This window comes from Nanorana parkeri, unplaced genomic scaffold (genome assembly GCF_000935625.1).
Source record: "Nanorana parkeri isolate BGI_ZX_2015 unplaced genomic scaffold, ASM93562v1 scaffold4, whole genome shotgun sequence".
Classification (NCBI taxonomy): Eukaryota; Metazoa; Chordata; class Amphibia; order Anura; family Dicroglossidae; genus Nanorana; species Nanorana parkeri.
In genome coordinates this window covers 5063521-5085765 of record NW_017306272.1, presented here as the reverse complement: position 1 = coordinate 5085765, position 22245 = coordinate 5063521, and the positions used below count along the sequence as shown (strand labels likewise).

Here is a 22245-nt window from a genome sequence, read left to right as displayed (position 1 = left end):
CCCCCCTCACTATGCCACTGGCCGGGAGTGTCGGATGAACGGATGATCCGACACTCCCGGCGGAGAGAGCAGGGGCCCGCCGGGCGCTGGATACTGATCCGGCGGCCGGCATCTTGCTTGGGCCCCCCCAGAGCCTGAGGCCCCGGGCGCCGGCACCGCCTGCACCGGCGGTAGTTCCGCCACTGTATAGAACCACATTACTATGCTCAAACATTTTTGGCAAACAGAAGAAGGCAAGTGACATGGCATACTTCGAATCCAACGACACAGGTCTGGGATGAAGACATCTACCAGTCAGCCTTAGCTGATCTGCACCCATACAGAATAATTATTAATTATAGTGAGGATTTTATATATTGGAGTTTGTGTTAATACTACTATAGGCTGTAGTCCTAAAATATCGTAGGCTATATTGCTGGAAATCCTTGCACTTGTGGACTTGAGGAATGCTTCTTGATGATGTGTAATGCCATAAAGCTGACACGTGCTACTGTCTTGTTAGGAATTCCACTTTATAACCCATTCTATGAATGATCATATATTTACTTTTCCAAGAATGAAAAAACTATGTTAAAGGTCTTCTGCCACGTCACAAGTGTAGGCAAAGTAATCAGTTAATCAGCTCGTTTGGTTCATATTCAGAGCTCTGCAAACATACTGGGAATTTTTGATAGTTTAAGTAATATAAAACTCTAGGCTGATAAATGCACTTGTTATTTGTCAGGTGATTGGACAAGTTCAATATGACAATAGGACGACTGCTAGGCATAGTTTACTATGTGCTATTGGTTTTCATTTTACTTTGTACAATTGTATTCTAAACCTTGGCAGTGATTTAGATGTTTATATGGTTCTCTTTACAACGTTATTTGTGGTGAATTTAATTACCATTATGGGTGAAGTGCGAAAGCTTCATTCCAAGGTCCTTTTTTTTTTTTTTTTTTCTTTTTTTTTCTCTCTTTACATTGGGCTATATGTTGTATATGAGTGCAGCCATCCAAGCTATACTAACATATATTTCTTGAGACATCCCTTGTGTGTCCTGCGCTTAGGCCAGGGGACGTAGCTGTGTTTAGCTCCCAGCCCCAAATTTTACAACTGGTCCATCAAATGTTAGGAACAGCTCCTGTGGACTAAAACTGCACTTGTGATTGGTGTATATGCAAAAAAAAAGTGGGATTGTAAGAAATGGATTGTACTTTATGAACTAAACAAGATATTTGCTACTCTGAAAATAAAATACCATGCCATTGCTCTAAATGATCCTTATCATTCAACTTCATTTAACAAATCAGAACGTATTCCACAGTTTCTTTCTTCCAGCATTGACTTCCTTTGCAGCTTCATTCCTTCATTCAACATCTCAGAGCTGCAAGCGAAGTTGATGCTGGAAGACTTGCCTATCCTAGTTGCTGTCATTACAGGTCTGAACAGGGAGCAGATTGGTATATAACTCCCATCACACCTGTCACTGTTGTGCTCTGTTTGGTCACTGAGGGCCACCAGCCACACATATATTATCTGTACTGTCGTGGGCAGTTTGTCCTCCTCCCCCCACTCCTGCCACCCAGGCCAGTCCACATGCACATACTTGGAAAGCATAAAGAAACTTTTATGCTTTGCTGATTAAGTTCTCCTGCAATTCAATGTACTTGCATTTGCATGCATTCAGAGTGTCCAGTCTGCCACTGGATGCAAAGAATTCTATTTCTCTGAACACATCTAAACGTAAAGTGTGGATGATACCATTACATCATTATATACATCTAGCACTTGGGCTACATTCACACTAGGTGCAATTAGATGCATGTATGTGCATTTAAAATGGCATTCTAAACACATATACAGTTGTGCTCATAAGTTTACATACCCTGGCAGAATTTATGATTTCCTGGCCATTTTTCAGAGAATATGAATGATAACACGAAAACCTTTCTGGTGTGGCTGTTGCAAGATGCACAATAAGGAGGCACTTGAAGAAAGATGGGCTGCATGGGCGAGTCACCAGAAGAAAGCCATTACTATGCAAATGCCACAAAGTATCCCCTTACAATACGCCAAACAGCACAGAGACAAGCCTCAAACCTTCTGCCACAAAGTCATTTGGAGTGATGAGAACAAAATTGAGCTTTTCGGCCACAACCATAAACGCTACATTTGGAGAGGAGTCAACAAGGCCTATGATAAGTACACCATTCCTACTGTGAAACACGGAGGTGGATCGCTGATGTTTTGGGGGATGTGTGAGCTACAAAGGCACAGGAAAGTTGGTCAGAATTGATGGCACGATGAATGCAGTATGTTACCAAAAGATACTGGAGGATAATTTGCATGCATCAGTATCCAAAAGAAAGCTCTATCTGTCCCCAAAAAAGGGTATAAAATTCATTTCAGTACAGCGCTGCATGACGGAATAAATGTCAGTCAAAGTACCGCAGCGCTGAATACTGAAAAATGGCCTGGATGGGAAGGGGGTTTAACACCGCGGATGTCAACTGGTTAATAAATGGCTTCAGCCACACACTACCAATGAGTGACAGGTTTTCCTGTTTATCATTCATATCCTCTGAAAAATGGCCAGGAAATCATAAATTCTGCCAGGGTATGTAAACCTATGTGCACAAGTGTATATGCATCTATTGATTTCCAATGGATCTATTCACACCTTGCGTTTAGATGCTTTTCACCTGCAGTCAGTTTAGCTGTGTTTAGAAAAAATAGAAGTCAAGTGCATCCAGGAATTAATTTTAGTTTGTAACCACCAAAACGCATGCAAATGCAAGATGTATCCATTTTCTTTCCATTAAACCTGTGGGCTGAATGAAAAAGAGCAGATTGCTCCATCAACGCTATGAGCGCATTGATCTAGGAATCCCCACTGTTTTTTTGGTGTTCTTTTGCCACTGCTGTCGGAATACCTGAACAGAGCTGGCAGCTTATTGGCTTTTGGCTCTGCTAGTATAGAGATTTTTCGACCAGTTCTTTTGATCAGCTGATCGAGTAATGCCAGTCAAAAGTGTTTTGGACAGCGACACCCACTGGGTGAATTTCGGCCGGTTCAGTGCGAATTTCAGCACGGTGTATGGCCACCTTTTTAGGGCACCATCTTCCGGACCAGGTCTGGAACGCAGTCTATTGCGTTTTTGCCGCATTCTGAATTTTTAAAAGATATTATTTTTTTATTTTTTTAACTTTTAAAAAGGTCTTACAGTTGCATTCCAGTGCATTTTTATGCGTTTTGTGTGCATTCCAGACAAAATAAGACCAGCAGTATTTGGTCTGGAACGGACTGCGCTGGTGTGAACAGAGGCCAGAAATAGCATAGGGATACTATGGGATGCATTTTGGGTCTGGAAACAATCTGGTCTGGTAACAATCTGGTCTGGTGTGGATATGATCTGGACATGGTGTGAATGGGTCCTTTGGCAAACATTTGATGTGCTTGTCACTGTAACATCAATTAAATGCTAAATAGAGACTCCTATGCACATGGGCTGTAACCCTTTTTTGACAGTGGTCATTTAACATACAATACATAGACGGCTTGAATTTGCTGGAACTAGAGCTGTGAGGGGCAAAGCAAGCACCACCCGGTTAGACAAGTCATTTTTAAATATCAACTGAGCCAGGTGGAAACTTATTGGCCGAGCAGTGACTTCATCCTGTTCAGGTATTAGTAGATTTCTACCTATTCCAGACCGAACACTGAATTGCCCAGTTTTTAGAACAATCCAGCACCCCACCCTTCATTGTATATAGAAATAAGTACTTGAAAGAGATTCTAACCTTTCCCTACTCTATCCAAGTTTTTTCCTAATAGATGTACTTTAAAGGTAACCTGTGGTGGGAGAAATATGGGAGCTGCCATTCTTTATTTTATCTTATTGCCATTTGCCCAATTGTCTCTGGTTTAGCTTCACAGGCCCTTCACAAACATGCAACAGGTGACACCTGATCTTGTTTCATGTCAATGGTATTCATGTTGGTATTTAAACCTCTGGATCAACATGAGAGCCAGGAAACTAGGAGGGAGAGGCTTCAAAATAAGCCAGCTAAATCAAAGAATGTGTTATTGTACAGGGGACAGTAAACAGTTAATCAGCGTTTTCCAAGAATAGAATATTAGCCATTATGATATGCCCATTATACATGACCATAACTTTTTTCGCCTTTTGCAGGCATTTAAAAAATTTGGCGTTTTTTGGCGTTTTAAAAAAAAAAAAAAAAAAAAAAAAAGAGATAACACTGCGGATATGTTTCTGGGAAACATGGTCATAAACGCACAATGAGATTTTTTTAGGAAAGGAAGTGTGCGTGTTGAATCTGTCCTAGTTTTGTAGCATTGGCGATATTTATTATATGAGCTTAAAGGTAGTAATACACTGTTTGAATTTCAGCTAATTCACGCTGAATTGGGCAATATATGAGCCGTCAGTGGCCCTGTGGGCATCACCTTGCTCAACAAACTTTGAAAAATCAAGGAGATGGGTAGAGGAGCCCTATCAGATGTAGTAATTGTTTGGGTCGTCCGCTCATAGGGTGTTGGCTGTTTGAATACAATAGCCAGCAGGGGAGATTTCTTCCTTTTCTACTTGTTCATGTAGCATTTAAAGCTTACCTGATTCAATGCAAATTGCTGTTTACTTAAGCTATTGTACTACATCCAACATCAGATCTATCGTGTTTCCCTTTTGAAGCAGTTGAGCTATCGTTTATCTTCATCCCACCTGTATGCATTTTGTGGATCAGTCATGCATTATGGACAATAGAAATGGTTCAAATTTTGTCCCATAAGGGAGCTGTATGTATGCATTGCAGTACAGCCTGGTGCCATCAGGGACAGAGTAGGACTCTGTTTTCTAAGAGACGTGGTCGATCCCAACATATACTTTCCCCAACTACATCTTCTCCCCACCAATGGCACACTTCTTTTAAAAGGTTCAGACACCTCCATTATGGTGAATTCCTAGACTGAGGTCCATGTTCAAATAGCAATTTTGGGTGAGCCCATATTCTATCAGAGTCCACAGTTGCTAACCCCCTATGTAATAATACAGAACAGAAGTTTCCCAGCACACTTACTGGCTAACCTACAACAAAACAAATTGCCCTGTCTGAAGGTTCCCATACACCTTGCGATTAACGAACGCAATCGCGGTTTCGTATGATAAATTGGCCAGTTGATGGGAAGTGCACGATCGCCATTACTGTACAACTGGCTGAATTTCATTGCATGAGCACATTAGAACACGTTCGTCGACATGCACGAAAATCGATGGATTAGTGGCGTTTTTCGTACAACAAAAATCGCAACATGAACACTGCACATGCGCAAACGAAAATCCGTTCTGTTGATCAACGAAATTCGACCAGTTAGTATTTCTAACAAACGATAATTGAAAACTAAATTGGTCTGTGCATGATGTGGTATTCGAGAGGAAATTGAACGGGGGTTCGATGACAGGACAAAAATCTAACGATGGTTGTAAGGTGTATGGCCAGCTTAACAATATGCGTTCGAAACAGAGGTTTTAGTTGCACAACATTTTTGCAAAAAAATATGTAGAAGCCACACTGCCTCGTCAAGGCTCCTCTCTGCAGTGTTGTCCTAACTCTAATTTTTGTGAGTCTCTCCCTATTGGAGCATATTCAAGCAGTTGATAAAATGCTGGAGCCCATTCCTCAAAGGTACAGGGACGCACTGGAGGCCCAGCAATCCAAAATGCATGCTGGGGCCGCAGTGCATCCCCGCGCCAAATACAGCCAAGCTAAAGATGCATGGCAACCGCACAACTTATAACTTTCCTTTGTAGCTAGGTGCACATGGAAGGGCTTACAACAATACAAAATGCAGAAGCTTGCAAAACAAAAATCAAAAAAGGAACACCTCAGTACTGTAAGCAGAAGAACTAACCTCTAAGCCGCAGAGTTATCCATTAGATGGAACTCCAGCTGTGGTGCAACTACAAATTCCATTAAGCATTGCTAGACTGACTGCCAGAGGCAGATGCATGGTAGGATTTGTAGTTTTACCTACCCCTGAGATAGATGCTAGTTGCATTTCACAGTCATATTGAATTTGGTAATATGCTCATACTACAGATGCCCTTAGTGTTGCCACCTTTTCTTCAAGCGAAACCCGAACACTGTAGCGACGCGCGGACATTTTTTGGGGTGAATGAGTTGCGGCTTATTCATATGTAAATATCACAGTTGGGCCTTTTCTCAGTGGGGGGCCAGTAGCCCCTGTCTTAACCACTTGCTGACCGGGGTGTTTACACCTCCTTCCTGTCCAGGCCATTTTTCAGTATTCAGCGCTGTGGTACTTTGATTTCCGTTTATCCCGTCATGCAATGCTGTACTGAAATTAATTTTATACCATTTTTTGGGGACAGATAGAGCTTTATTTTGGTGGTATTCACCACTGGGGGTTTTATTTATTTTTTATATAACAAAAAAATCTGAATATTTAAAAAAAAAAAATATTTCCCCTTCATCTTAGAAAACAATTATTTTTGCCCAATTTTTTTGGTAAAATACAAAGGGCGGGGTCACGTCGGGTAAATGGACACCAAACATGTCAAGCCTTAAAATTGCGCGCGCCGGCGAAATCGCAAAAAAACCCATAGCCAAAATTTGCCATAGGCGACACTTTAAAAGATTTTCCCGCTCATCAGTTTAATGTTATCAGTGATTGATGGCCCTAAAATTATTGCTCTCATTGCGACCGCGGCGATAGGTAACACGTGCAACATAATTGAAGCAATCGCCGTTTTTGCGTGTAGGCGCATGTAACGCATTTTTGCGTATCTATGTGGGGGACTTTTAAAGAATTTTATTTTTGTTTTTTTTTCTGTTTTGGGTGTGTACACTTAACTTTATTGTTATCACATACGGTGCATACGGTGCTTCTATGTGATAACAAATTACAGTTACAGGTCCCCTTTATGGAGACATCAGGGGTCTCTAAGACCCCTAATGTCACCTAGGGACCCCCAGAGAAGCTGATGAAGCACAGATCTGCTCCATCAGCTTCTCTCCGGTTTCTGTACCGGAGAGGGACGGGAATGCGGAAGTAATGTAATATACATCACCTCCTGCATTCAGAGACCGGGAGGAGATCGCGTACTGATCTCCCTCCATTTTCAGTGAACAGAGCCACATTGCCCGGAACGGTTGGCCGCCTGGGATCGCAGGGACGGCGACCAGAGGTAGGGAGGGGGGGCGCACCCTCACCTGAATCATACAAGCGATCGGGTGTCTTTACAGACACCGGACCGCTTGTATGTAAACGGCCATCGCTGGACGTTTAAAATCCTGGCGGGCTCCCGCTCATGCGCACCAGGGCGCGGGCACGAAGGATGTCTAAAGACGCTCACCCGCATCCAGGAGACTCGCGTCCGGCCCTCTTTCAACCATCGGTGGACGGGAAGTGGTTAATTTTGGTTGCCCCTGTCTGCCCGACATCTTTTGTCCGGGTTTCTGCTGCCATGAAACCCGAACACAGCATTCAAAACCCGGAATGTCCGGGTGAATCCTGGACAGGTGGCAACCTTAGATGCCCTCTAGGCAAGCTTCTAAGGAAAGAAGCTCAAATTGTGGCCCAAACATTGCTCTCCTCATCTAACCACTACAATGCAAAGCCTAGCCTGGTGTATGTGGAAGCATATATTAAGCCGGTCAGTGTGGCATATTCTCTCACACCCAACTGTTGTGTGTACTCTAAGTGGGATGGAAACGCTGAACAAAGTGCCACATTTTAAAGTGACATTAAATTCAGAAGTTAAATCTCAAAAATGTATTCAAGTACCTTTTTAACTAATAACAAACGTGCAGCTTTGGTACATTTTTGTTAATAGGGTACATGAATGCATTTTTTTAGATTTTAACTCCTGAGTTAAGTATTACTTTAGGGCCTCATTCTCACTGCTAAGAGCTGGCCCATACAGAAAATCCGGGCAGCGTGCACGGCCGTATCGGGCCACTTCTGGGAAGGACAGGTGCTGCATGCAGCCTGTTCTTCTCTATGGGAGTACGCGGCCGTAGGCTCCCCCAACTGCACATCCGTGCGGGTGTCCGTACTCATACGCAGATGGGATGGATCCTGTCTGCGTCCGAGCACAGATATCCGCACCCACACGGATGTGCAGGTGGGTTGAGCGTACGGCCACATACTCCCATAGAGAAGAACAGGCTGCTCCGTGCAATCACACGCAGCACCTGTCCTTCCTGGGAGAGGCCTGATACGGCCGTGCACGCCGCACGGATCTGTACGGGGCTGGCTCTTAGCGTGAATGAGGCCTAAGTGTTGTTCAGAATATAGCCCCTTTCACATGGGTGGTCCGATCAGGTCGGTCTGTCATATATTATTTCTTTTTTTTTTTTTCCGGACCTGATCGGATGCCCAATGCTAGTGTATGGGCAGCCGGGTGTATACAGGTGGGCGTCCGTTCACACTCCTTAACCCTCAACTCCAGTCAGGTCCGGAAAAACAATTGGATCCGAGATCCATTTTGCCGGACCTGATCGTGGCAGATCAGGGGTTCTCTGATGTAAACGGTCAGTTTACATCTGACGCCCCATTGGGACAGACCGACATGGGGTCCAGCAGTTTTAATTCTTAAGTAAGAAACTGGACGGACACTAATGTCGCAGCGGTGAACTCAGATCTGTACTGTTCCGATCAGGAGGGGACTCGTGCACAGATCCTGCACAGATCCTGATCAGCCTGTGTGTAAGGGGACTTACTTGGATAGAAACAAATACAATAACAGACATTTATTTTAGTAAAGCTTTACATTTTCTTTTATGACCAATATGTTAACCAGACCTTATGATGATGTATGTACACTGATAGTAAGAACTATTAATACGATTTATGTACTTCTAGTTAAAAAAAATAAAATGCATTAATATATTGAGGCAATCGCTTGCTTTACTGTGTTAATCTTGGGAAAACCCCCATCCCTTCCCTTTTGAAACTCCTAATGGTTTTGAGCACACAGAGAATTTCCAAACAGTCTGGTCTGGTGACTTCAGCTTTTTTTTTTTTTCTTTGCAAACCTATAAGAGTCGACTTCCTTCTTTACAGACCTCATTTGGAAGGCTCTCTGCTGGCTTCACAGTGCACAGCTCTCTAACTCTGCATTATGCATTTACAGGAATCCATCTGTATCTGGGTCCGAGACCCCCAAATACAGAAAGAAGACTGGCATTCTTATCTGGATTATGAAATCTGCATTCACGTAAGTACAGCTGTATGGGGAACTTTCAATTATTTTGGCATTTAAAACAAATTCTGTTTTTTAATGACATGGAGTTGACATGGAGTGTCAATGATCTGTAAACTTTATGGAGATTCCATACAGCTTTAAAATCATACTGTAGGTCAATGTGTGTTTTTATGCAATTGTTTTTTTGTGTGGTGTGTAAATTTTGAACACAAATTTGAACTATTGATAAGGCATGGTAACTGATTTTAAATGGTTTTATGTAGATTTATTCAGTTTTTATTTTTTTTATTTTGACTACGCATATTTTAGGCTGCCCAGGCAGTTAGTGCTAATAGACATTTAAAATGCTGCTGAAATTGTATATATTGTATACATGATAAATAGGGGGGAACCAAGGAAAGATCTGAATGATTGTGTGTAATAGTAAACAATGAATCAACTATTCCAACATATTTACACCAAATATATTCTATACACTAATTATTAACATGGTATACGTGAGTGTCTAACTTACCACTCCAGCTTTTGTGACTTCCTGTATAACCGATTTATTTGAAGGTCATGGAGAAATAAATTGTATGTACATATAGGGAGGTGTGTGTGTGTGTGTGTATAGGGAGGTGTGTGTGTGTGTGTGTGCGCGCGCGCATTTGATGTATAGAGATATATACATTTTTAGCCCATGCTGTTAATCTTCTGTGTGTGTATATATATATAGCACAAATTGTTTAGGCTGTTGAAGGGGGGGTGCACATTGCATAGAATTTGTTTTTTAAGGTAATGTAAAAGGACAATTATATTTATATATCAAATTTTTTTTTTCTCCATACAAGTCAATGTGAGTAAATATTAAACATATGTCAAATGTATGGCAAATGTACCTTGAAAATTGGACATGTTTTTATGTTCTGTGCAATAGACGTTTCATTTCCTCTTTTTGGTAGTCAATAGTCTCGGAGAACAGGTAATATCAGAGTGGAGTATAGTTTGTCATAAAGTTATGTCACCTTCATGGTGTACAATGCTCTCAGATACCCCCTTTAAGTTATAGTGTTAATTGTTTTATGTCAGCAGGTGCCAGGTGAGGTGTACTGAGTGCTTATCCTGTCTATTTATATCTGCAGACAAACAGCATGTGCTTTACAGTGAAAACCTCGCGAGTGAGAAGGAGATTCCGAGAATTTGTTTGGCTACGTCAGAAGCTTCAGAGTAATGCCGTGTTAATGTAAGCCTTTTTACAGCTGTTTTCTACACTACCTTTTCATCTATTCTATGACTTGGTAGTACTGGGTTATTTTGTTTTTGTAGCCAGAATACTTTTCAGAATTGGTTTAGGAAATTTTTTTTGTTTCTACTGTTATACTGTATGGCTAAAGGTATGAGGACACGCCTCCAAATTTCAGTTCAGATGCACAGATCCATAAAGACATGGTTTGCTAAGTATGGTCTGGAGGCACAGAGCCCTGAAAGTAAACCTACTGAGCTCCTTTGGGTTGAATTAACATGTGGCTTGTGAGCCCTACTGAGCTCCTTTGGGTTGAATTAAAATGTGGATTGTGAGCCAGGTCTTCTAAAACATCCGTACCCAAACTCTCAAATGCTCTTTTAGCTGAATGGGCACAAATTTCCACAGATACAAAGAAAGCCTGCCTGGAAGGATGGAGGCTGTTTAACATACAGGGGGTGGTGGGCAAATATAATTTCCAACAAGCTCACGTTGGTGTGGTGGTCAGGTTTTCAAAAAACTTTGGCTATAAAGTAAGCATTACACATGAGTTGTAACTTCTTCACAAGCATTTCCGGCCCTAAGGTGGCAGAGGAACATAGAACAGGGGGACACTATGGTCTTAAAGGAGAACTATGGGGTTAAGGCTTTTCTCCATAGTTCTCCGGGTAACGGGAGGACACAAACTAGCATCCTCCCGTCACCCTAGGCTCAGTATACCGCGAGCTGTAGCTGAGACTGAGACGTAGCTGAGACAGACGCTGAAGCGGATCCCGACAATTGTGCCGGGATCCGCCCAGCTGTGTGACTGACAGCTGGCTTCCAGTCAGCGCTGGCGGATCGGAGCGGGGAGGGGGGAATCCAGCCCCTCCCCTGTCACGGCACAGGATCGAGAGGTGAGTGATTGCCGGTATGTGTTCGCTCACCTCCCAATCTGCTGAGCCGACCTGTGACAGTCTCATTGTCACAGGTCGGCTAGAACTATGAGGTGAGTGAAAAGCACCCACCTCCTAGTTCTCCTTTAACACTTCACTATTAACAAAAATGTAGCTTTTATTGTGCGTCACTGGGCTGTAGATCTTCAAATGATCTCTGAATTGGTGCTGACACTGTCCTTCCTTCTGGAGGGTGGCTACTTTTGTTCCCCATTGTCCCTGTTTGTTGTGAAGTAGCTACTGCTCCAAGCTCACTCCTGTGACGGATTACAATCTCAATGCAAATTAGTAAACTAAGTGCGAGATTGTAGTCCATCACGGGAGTGAGCTTGGATCAGTGGCTACTTTATAACACACACAGGGACCATGGGGAACATAAGTAGCCACCCTCCAGAAGGAAGGACAGTGTCAGCTGTCGAGCCTCAAATCATCTCTGAATTGGTGCCGAGTGATACACAAATAAGATACATTTTTGTACCTGAATGCATTTTTTAGATTTAACTCCTGAGTTTAGTATCACTTTAAAGAGGTTGTGATGGTAATGAAAAACACATGAACTATAAAGAGATTTAAAAAAAAAACAAGAGCAACAGTTATGTATGCAGATTTTCTGTATTGGCTGGTTTTCCATGGCACACTGGAATAGCCAATTAATGTTCATCTGAGGGATTCCCCTCCCATAGAGCTCTATTCCCCCCTCCCATCTAGTGCGGCCCCTATGCATTATCCTATCATTACAAAGAGAGTACAGTCTTTTAGATGTTTTCTTTCACATGCATATCTAAATAGGGAAACCATTAACTTGTACATAATCTTATCAAAGTGTGATAATGGTAAAAAACTTGTTTCTATTTACACTTTACACAATGCCGCCTCAAAGCATTGTGAGAGGGAGCAGTAAGTTACTTCCATTGTGTAGCACAGCATGAAGAAAAACCTGCATATGTGATATTAGGCCTACTATACATATTCAACTTGGGTAGGAGTGAATCTGTAAATTCCAAAACACACTGATGAGATTTATTTACAAGCTGATCTTCTACCTGCATCTCTAAAGTAATTCAAGAAAACCTATTATCTTAAAGGACCGCTTCCCCAAAAACAGGGAGTCAGAATACATTTCTTTTCAGGGGCTTTGTTCCTACTGAGAGCCCAGTAGAGAGATTTTATTTAAATACAGCTATGGTGGGCAGAGGTTTGGTTTCTGTCTAAACTACTGTTTTTTGCAGATTAAGTGAATTCTCCATGTATTCCTGTGCTGAATCCATAGAGGTGCAGAGCTCAGAAATGCTTGATCTGCATTTTAGTGGCATGTCGTGCATGGTGACAGCTGCAGCTTTGCTGAAAAGCCAACTCGGCTTGCTTATAGTTGTGCAAGCAGTGGTGAAGATCTTCCTACCAGAATGTTGGATAACTACCAAGACTCATTAGGGGTTTGAACCTTACTCCAACCACTTGACAAAAGAAATGATTTTGAATATACAGATATGTCTATTGCTTAACCATTAACAAACCGGTAAACGGCTACCTTTTCATTGAAAGATGACCGTCGTAGTTTGGTGCCTCCTACAGACATTTCCACTACCCTAAATCTAGCCATATACATGCAGCTCGCAGACTGAACAAGAGAAATCGAATAGACTTCTCCATCCATGTTAAACTACATACCTGCGGGTGTCTGAATACCCAAAGCGTGACCATCGGATTTGGCTTTAGTCAATGGCTGGAAATTTTTATACCCAGTTCTACAATTTTTCAGTAGAAGTTTGTTGAGCTAGGTGGTGCCTACAGGGCAACCCATGGTTCAAATTTTGGACGGTTCAGCAGAAATCACCCAAAATTTGAGCCATGTATGGCCAGCTTTATAGCGGTTTTCATAGGAAGGCCTTTAACCCATGCCTTTTTATATTGTCCACATGTATAATGTGTATATACTGCTCCAGCTAAGATTTAATTTTTTTTTAATCCTTTTATTTTAGTGATCTGCCAGAATTGCCACCTAAAATCCCATTCTTCAACATCAGTAACACACAGACTGTGGAACAGCGCGCCCGTGGCTTGCAAGAGTTCCTAAATAAGTGAGTATCTCTTGAATAGAGCCGACTACACATCAGATCATTCATGTGCTGTGTAACAGAGCCATCTAGCGGTGCTCCTGAAATGGAATGAAGCGTCCCTTTTGTATTCTGTACTCCATCCCCTTTGTTTAAGCGCCCATCCCCCATCGATCCAGTATGCCACTGAAAAGGAACGATTCCTATAGAAACACACTGAGGGGGAGCAGAACTGCACATTAGGATATAGAGGGGGGTTATTTCCTGAAAACAACAAAATGTGTTCTACTAATATACATTGTAAATGGAAGTCCACTAACTGATTTGAATGGAGATGACTGGGGTGTGTTGTGTAGTAATATTGCTGCTGCCATACTGATGTCATCAAATCCTCCTTTCCTAAAAATCTAAAAAGGTTTCCTTTTTTTGGCATCAGATTCTTATTCACGTCTCTATTTTCTCTATTGGGTCCTTACAGGTCACAGCTAGGCTTGATTTTTATAGCTAGGCTAGTTGTGTCGCTGACTTTTTGGCATAAGATCAGCAGAAAAGATGAGTCTACCTATTCCCCTATAACTAATCAAGTAATAAGTGGAAAACATTTAGTGCATCCAAAACTTTCTTTTTCTATTTTAAATTCAATGAGGGAGGGTTAGAACCCCCACCGTGTTTATTGCTGTCTCTGTCCATGTTGGGGAGATTCACCTTTATTCTGGTGACAATGTCACTGGATAGAGAAAGGGGTGGAAATCCCACATATTGAGTTGTCACCCAAACAGGAATAGCAGGAAATCTTCCAATGGGGGACAGCTGTCTAAGGGAGGATTTCCGCTCGCCTCGGAGAGATTTCCTGTTGTGACGACAGGATGTGAAGTAAAATCTACCCAATGGGGGACACAAAGGCTGACAGGGTTCCAATCCTTTACTCTATGCAAAACTACATAAGCATTTTATTGGGTTATATGGTATCATGGCTGAAAAAACCAACCTGGCTTGTCAGGGCCTGTTCACACTTTCGTGATGCGTGAATGCACCCCGCATTCATGCGTGTTTTTAATGTTGTGCGTAAGCCCATTCATTTTAATATGCTGCTGCACGCGTGCCAAACGTGGCAAAGAAGCTCATGCAGAAGTTTCAGCTGCGAACTTCCCACGTTTTTGACCATGCGTGAGTTTAATGCATGTCCACACCAGGCCAAACAGTGCATTTTACTGGCCGCATTAACAAGTAATGGCACTGCAAGTGTGTGGCACCTTTTGTGCGAAAGTACGCGATCAGGAAAGTGTGAACATGTAGCCAAGGGAAGTGCGGGGGAGGGTGATCCCCACAGGGATCTACACCGCAGTGATGACCTGAAGGAAGGGATTGAACCCTTGCCCCACTCTATGCAAAAGTGATGTCTTTCTGGAGTTGCTATTTGAAGAACTCCAGGAGAAACTTTGCTTTAACCCTTGCAGTGGGGCTACCCTGCAAGGGTTAAGTGTTCGTTTTTGTCTAGGTTAACAAAAAAAAAAAAAAGTAAAGTTAAATGATCTGTGGAGCCAGCTTGTAGGTAGACCTTTCCTACCAGCGTCTCTCCCCTTACTCTGCAGCAGTCTAAGCTCCCGTAAATCATCACATTCTATACACTGTGTATAGACGTGAGGACGCTGACTAACATTCCAAAGCTGCAGCAGAGGTGGAGACAGGCTGGAGAGAGCGCTTTGAGAGCTGGATGGCTCGGAGCTTCAGGTGAGTATAACTTTTTCTTTTTCAGGCCTCATTTACACTGCCGTACAATATGCTGCGTATATATGCGCGCTGTGTATTTCCCCATATACAGCATATGCAAATAAATGGCCCCATACACATAGCTGCGTATGGAGCCGTATATTTGCGCCGCGTAAAGATGTGCCAAATAAAATTGACCCGAGATACGTCCGGCCTCCGCATTGCTGCATATTTTATGCACGTACGCGTCTTAACAGTAGATTACATTTTCTATTAAGAATGATGCATTCTAGGATTGCATACAGTATACACTTATATACGCAATATACTATTTTGCTCTTGCGTTGTGTGTGCATGAGGCCTTAAACTTGACAAAATGAGCTCTTAACTTTTTTTTTTCTTCCCCCCTGGAGTTTTTAAAAAATCCTGCTCAGTAGTTTGAGATCCACCCTGAACCATCTTACAGTTTCACTTTTTGCTGATTGCACGCATGGACGCTATTGCATTTTAAATGCTGAAATCTAGCACCTTTTAGAGTTGTTAGTGCATAGCAGATCTCATCACTACTTATATTGATTTGTAATACGCCTTCTGTTTTTTTATTTATATTTAGTTAGTATTTATAGCGCAGTGCAATACAGTGCAATACATGTATATAGTTTTATAGTAGAACACCATCCACTACTTTAAAGCACAGCTGCTTACAAAGAAGCGTGAACACAACCGTAGCGCAGGGGGTTTCTTTATTGTTCATCTTCTACTGTGTTTCCCCCGAAAATAAGACCTACCCCGAAAGTAAGACCTAGCACTATTTTTAAACATTCCTGTAGTATAAGACCTACCGTGAAAATAAGACCTAATTTTGGGGTGGGGGCGGCCCAGAGAGTCATGGGGGGGACTAACCCTTGTGCCGCAACTCCCGCATGCCGTCCGTGTCAGGAAATAAGCAGACACCCATCTGCCTTTGCTTAGAGAGCTGCTGCCTTGCAGAAAAACTACATTTCCCAGCTGGCAGCGGCACAGCGCTGCAAGGAAGTATGGCCAGTGGGGTTGGGTTGAGGTGACTGAGCCTCAGTCACTGTGGGAACTTCTGACTGGAGGTCCATGCAGTCCAGCCTGGCAACGAGAGAGGTGGCTCTCTGGCGGGGATCCCACAGAGAACTGTGGACGGCATCAGAGAGGAGAGCTCCAGGACAGCTGCAGCCTGCAGGTATTGTGACACTGTTCGGGGAAACACTGTATAGCTCTGCTGTTGGGACGGCAACTTCCTATATAATATCAGACTCCTCTATGTAAAACATTAGTGCACAAATTTACAGCACATATCCACTCCACTGTCTTGGTATAATATCGCAGGTCCGTTCTGACCACAGAACCGCATTGTACCAAATTGCAAAAGCTGTTTTCTGATGCGTGTTGAAGGAGGGTACCAGTCCTGCTTTAGCTCAGTAGCCCTTCAGATTCTCTTTGCATCATGGGAAAATAATGGTGACCGTTCAGTTGATTGGATTGAGGCTGTACTGACTTCCTGGGATAATTTCCTCTGAAACACTCCTAAAGGATACCCGTTACACTGTGTCCATTGTGTCCCAATAAGAGATGGCGAAATGAAATCTCCATTTTAAGCATAAATATCCCTAAATGTTCATATATTGAAAGGAATGATGGTAGCTTGTGTAATGCACATTTCTGAAAGATCGATTTTCCTGACTGGCTCTCTATACTGGCTCAGTATTGTAGCCATGCAAGGCAGAATGATTTTTTTTTGGGGTGGGGGGGGGGGGGGGGGGTCTTATAAAACAACAAACTTAGTTTCACCTTCCTGCCGTCTTTTCCCAAGTGTACAGAAATAGTTTCTCCAACAGATTGCTTATGGTTTCCACACTCCATTGGGTTTAAGTGGTTATGTTTTGCTTATTTGCAGTTTTGAGTTGATTGTTCACACTCTTTTCATCCCATGCGTTGGCCTCTTGAAAGCGTATATTATATTACACTTGTGAGAAATCACATGATCTAAATATGGAATCCTGCATGCATGGTTTACCACTTTGAAGTGGATGCTGAAGGCACTATTTTTCTTTCTTTTTAATACACCGAGACGTTTGGAACATGAGAATGCAGTTTATTTTTTTTTGTATTTTTTTTTTTTACTTCTGACAGAATAGCAAATGATTACATCAACTTTGTTCTACACTATTCTCTTTTACAGGATTGATAGGCAACTGGTGTGATTTAGTCAGTGCATGCTTGACAGATTGGCATGACAGCCACCCTGTATACGGTGTGTACAAGTTTTCAAGTCTGTCTGCTTATGAGACGCATACAGTATATAACAAGTAGTGATGAGCCATGGCAAGTACAGCTGCTCATCTACATTAAGGGCTGAAACACACTTGTGTGCTGCAGTGTTTACATAATGCATGGTAATGCATGTTATGTGCATTAGTGCATTGAGGTGCCAATCACTTTGGCACCCCAGTTCCAATGTACAATTTTGCAGCACACCACAACTGGTGGTTCTGACAAGCTAACACACACACACACCATTGCTCTAAACTGGGACACTCATGTGACCGGGGCATTCCTGGTTAAGGCAGAAGTTGGACCAAAAGACATTGTGGCAGCCATTTTGCGTATGCATGTCTGACCTTTTTATTTCAAGCCTATGGCGTGCTTAAAAAAGAACTCTGTGAAAAAGTTTCTTGTCCCTTTTACAGTGGGGCTATCCCCGTACTGCAAGGGTAAAGTGCTTGTTCTCGTCCAGGGTGTAAAATGCAAGTTATACTCGCCTGAACCTCGGAGTCTAGTGGCTCATAGAGTAGTCCTTTCAGCCTTTTTCCCCCCTTCGCTCCAGCAGTCTAAGGAATCTTGAGTCACCACATCCAGTAGACTGTGTATAGCACTTGAGGATGCCGAGGGACATTCCATCACTGCAGCTGTGGGGAGAGAGGCTGGAGGCCAGCTGGCTCCTTGGGCGAGTATAACTTTTTTGTAATTTTTAGCCCAAGACGACCCCTTGATTTTTACACCCTAGACCCCTTGCGGTGCAGGGGTAGCCCCACTGCAGGGGTTAAGAATACATTTTTGCTAAAGTTCTTGAGCTTAAAGACCCCCACTCTAGACAAAAGTTTTGTTTTGGATAGAGCCAGAATGGTTTAGAGCAGTGGTTCCCAACCTGTGTAACCTCAGGACCCAAATTTGTCCTTGGTCATTAAGTCGTGACCCATGTTGCACTGCAATGGAAATCATGGCATTGTGGTACTGTGCGTTCCGATGCGGGAAATAGATCTGTGGATGGGAGGTGCATTTGGGGGGCCATTTAAATGAATGGCAATGCAATGCACTTCTCACACCAAAATGCTTGGTAGGTGTGATTGCGAAGTACAGTGCGTTAATCGCACAGGACTGTGCGATTAACGCACTGTACTAGTGTGAATGGGCCCTCCAAAAACACACGACCTCAGACATAATCTCACACACACACGCATACACACTCCCAAAAAAATTATTTTTGTAATTATCCCTAATTATTTTTGTAATTATCCCTACCTTATGAGAACTGGAGTGGATCCTTGGCCTGGGGTTCAGTGTGGGCTGCTGTGCTGTGATGTAGCTCCATCCATATGTGCATTGCTTGTACAGCTCCCTTGCACACCCTGTAGAGGTGCCGAGAGCCAGAATATGACGTCATTCTGGTCCAGGCACCTCTACAGGACATGCAAGGGAGCTGTACAAGCAATGCACATATGGATGGAGCCCACCCCACCTCAAGCTGACACTGGGTGCTGGGCAGCATATTTTGAATGGCTGCTTGGCGCAAGAACTGACAGTGCTGCGCTAGGGGGAGGCTGAGGAGCCTCTCGTCTAGAAACGTGGAAGGCACATGGGGCCCCACTGAACACAGGGTCGTGACCCACTTTTGGGTCTCGGCCCACCAGTTTAGAACCAAGGGTTTAGAGCCTCACTTGGTGAGGTTTCCTGAACTTTGTTAGGGCAGGAAGTGATGAGAAATCCCTCCAATGGAGACATAAACAATATTACAATTGTAGCAGAGTGGGGAAGGGTTAGGACTTCTACCAATGTTTTTATTGTCTTTATGGCAAACCTTTCTTCCATTTCCTGTCTCGGCATCACAGGGGCAGGCAGTGAGGGAAGTATATCCTGCTGCAGATGTTCATAGAAACCAGTAATGAGCAAAGGCTAAGAGACTGAGTCACTGGTCTGTTCTGGACTACACAATAATCCCAGAGGACCACCAATGGACAATATACTGTTAGCACAGGCAGAGGGCCACCACACACAGCTCTACACATTATTGAATATAATGTGTATATGAAAGAGTAACTGCGAGAATAGAAATATGAACGCTTCCATTGCAAGTCGGCAATATTGGCGCCCAATGTTCGTTTTTTGGGGGTTTTTTTCTTCTCAGGTTCCCATTTAAGACATTTGTTCTTGAATGACCATTTTCCATCTAATATGTAGCAGTACCTGTATATTGAACATAGAAACATTTAGTAAAAAAGTCTCTACAATGCAATGTGTTTCTCATCCATTTAGGCGCAGGATACCATTTTTAATTTTTTTTATTTATTGAAGTGCTCACAGCAAATGAGGGTACTGAGCTTGTGGGAAGCAGATCATGGATTGTATAGTACAGCATGTAGGAGCCAAGTTCTGAACATGGCAGGGAGAGAACTGAGAAGACATAGAGGAAGTTGGATTTAAAAATAAGGAATAATTACTGCTTAGTTTGGATATACATGTAAATAGTGATCAGAGTTCTGTAAATCATTTTTGTAGCGTGTATCAAAACCTTGTTTCTATTGATAGCTTGTAGTGTAATAGCTTGTAATTATTTATTTTGCTTATCATATATTTGGGCTCTACTGCTTTCATAATGGTGCTTTACAATGCTTGAGCCATGTTCATGCTTTGTGCATTGGGATGCAATTAAAAGAATATAAATCAGTGCAGTTGTATTCCGTGGCACAGCTGCCATTTTTAATTTTTATCTAGTTTTTAAGTCTTGCAGGGCGCAAATTTTTGCTTCATTTTGATACAGCATGAAAATGCAGAATAAAGCTGGCCATATGCTGTAATATTTTATTTAACTCGTGGGCTGAACAAAGAAAATATTACCGATTCCTCCAACGCTCTTAATCTCCCACTGTTCGGTTTGTATTATGACGGCGGCCGCTGTCTGAATACCGGAACAGAACCGGCAGCTCATTGCCTGCCAGGTCTGTTCCTTCAAAGATTTTCCAACTGTCCCCTTCAATCAGCTGACCGCATCCACTGTGCAAATTTCGGTCGCTCCATCAAGAACATGGCAGTGTGGCCTCTGCGTGTATTTGTAAATATATGTAGCTTAAACCTGTAGCTTTTTAACCTGAGTAGTTATTTTATTTTTGTTTTTTTACTTGAAAGTGTTCTGGGGACCCCTCTTGTTTTGCTTTAATATATTTGTATGGTCCTATTAGCCAGATTACCAAATTACCACTAGCAGATAATTGCCCTCCCTGTGTTCCTTCTAATATGTTGGTATGGTCCTATTAGAGCATAATACCACTAGTAGATAATCTTCCCTCCCTGTGTACTGTAATATTTTAGTATGGTCCTATTAGGAGAACCATAATACCACTATCCGATAATTGTGCTCCCTGTGTACTGTAATATATTGGTATGGTCCTATTAGGACCATTAGGACCATCCTATTAGGACCACTAGCAGATAATTGCCCTCCCCGTGTACTAAAATATGGTTCACACTTGAGCAATTTGTTGTGAACTTCCAGAAGACCGCTAAAGCTCGACAATCTGATTTTCCATTTTATTTTATGGGGCTTGTTCACACATGAGAAATAGGTTGTTGCGAGTTGTGCCAAAGAAGTACAGGATTTTCTATGGGCCAGGACCGCACATTTTGACCTTTTTATAGACTTTAATGTGAGTGCCTGTAAAAATGCATGTGACACATTTTTTTTGTGCCTTACAACGGTCTCCTGTTAATAACATGCTTTCCAGTGCTTTCTCCTAAAAACACATAAAAATGCCCATAATAAAAACTAACCAAAGCCTACTTAGGATGATCAAGTGTGAACCTTGCCTAAAAAGCACCAAAATATTACTAGCAGGTAATTGCCCTCACTTTTTACTCCTCCCAGGATGCATATGAAGGTTTCGTTATGTCAGTCTAAAATTAAATCACGTCATTTAGCTACACTCTGACCTTTTTCCTTCCGATGTGTACATGATCTTTGATTTTCCAGCTACTGTTTTATTACTTTGTTATTACTTTGTTATTTATCACTATGAACTGGCCTACCCACACAGCGGCATTATTTTATTTTGCACGGCTTGCTTCTGCATGCCGGACATAACACGTGAAATCCAATAATTACAGCCACAAAGCAGTCAAGTGCTTTCTCCCAGTAACCGCTGGGTATGCTCATGTTTTATGTGCGGAATATAAATCTGGGTGTGTACGGCCTGGAACCTATACCTCGTATGCTCAGTAGAGGGCACCAAGACACTGACAGTTCATCCGGCTTCATTGTTAGAATGATTTCATGTGCAAATTAACACATTTCATTAAAAAGGCAGCAGATGGGTTGCTTCCTGTTTTGGTAAAAAAATAAGCCTTCATGTGATTTAATATATAGGTACTATGTAGCTATTAAAAAAAAAAAAAAAAAACCCCAGAGAGTGCAAACAGCAGCTATGTGCAGTAAATCTGCTCCTACAAAGGGTGATTGGGCTGCTTGAGGCTTTTCTGTGTTTTGTGAGAGGTGGTCGGGCCACCATGGTGCAGTGGGGTCGCGTGGCCCCTGTTCCCGAAAGGCTTTAATACTTTGAGTTAGAACAAGAAGTACTATAACAATACAAAGGGTGCCTTAGCAGCTTCAGCAACAGTTGTCTTAAAAATAAATAGTTTAATGGGAGTAAAGGTGTCTTGTAGATTGTAACCGTCGCCTAGCAGTGTAATTTGTCCCAGACAGCCAGTGTTTTTTTTGCTCGATGGCTTCTTTGACCTATAAATGTGGAAAATAAGGGGATGTGAAATCCTAAAAAAAAAAGTTCATATAT

General features: G+C 42.4%; 1 protein-coding gene across 1 annotated transcript in view; it reads left to right on the top strand.

Moving 5' to 3' along the window:
• SNX10 (sorting nexin 10) overlaps positions 1–22245 on the top strand; it is a 72028-nt gene that overhangs the window by 41617 nt on the left and 8166 nt on the right. Inside the window, exons 3-5 of the mRNA XM_018575954.1 lie at positions 9162–9245; positions 10358–10458; positions 13373–13471. Coding sequence (XP_018431456.1) covers positions 9162–9245; positions 10358–10458; positions 13373–13471 — 284 coding nt within the window. The remainder of the gene's footprint in view (positions 1–9161; positions 9246–10357; positions 10459–13372; positions 13472–22245) is intronic.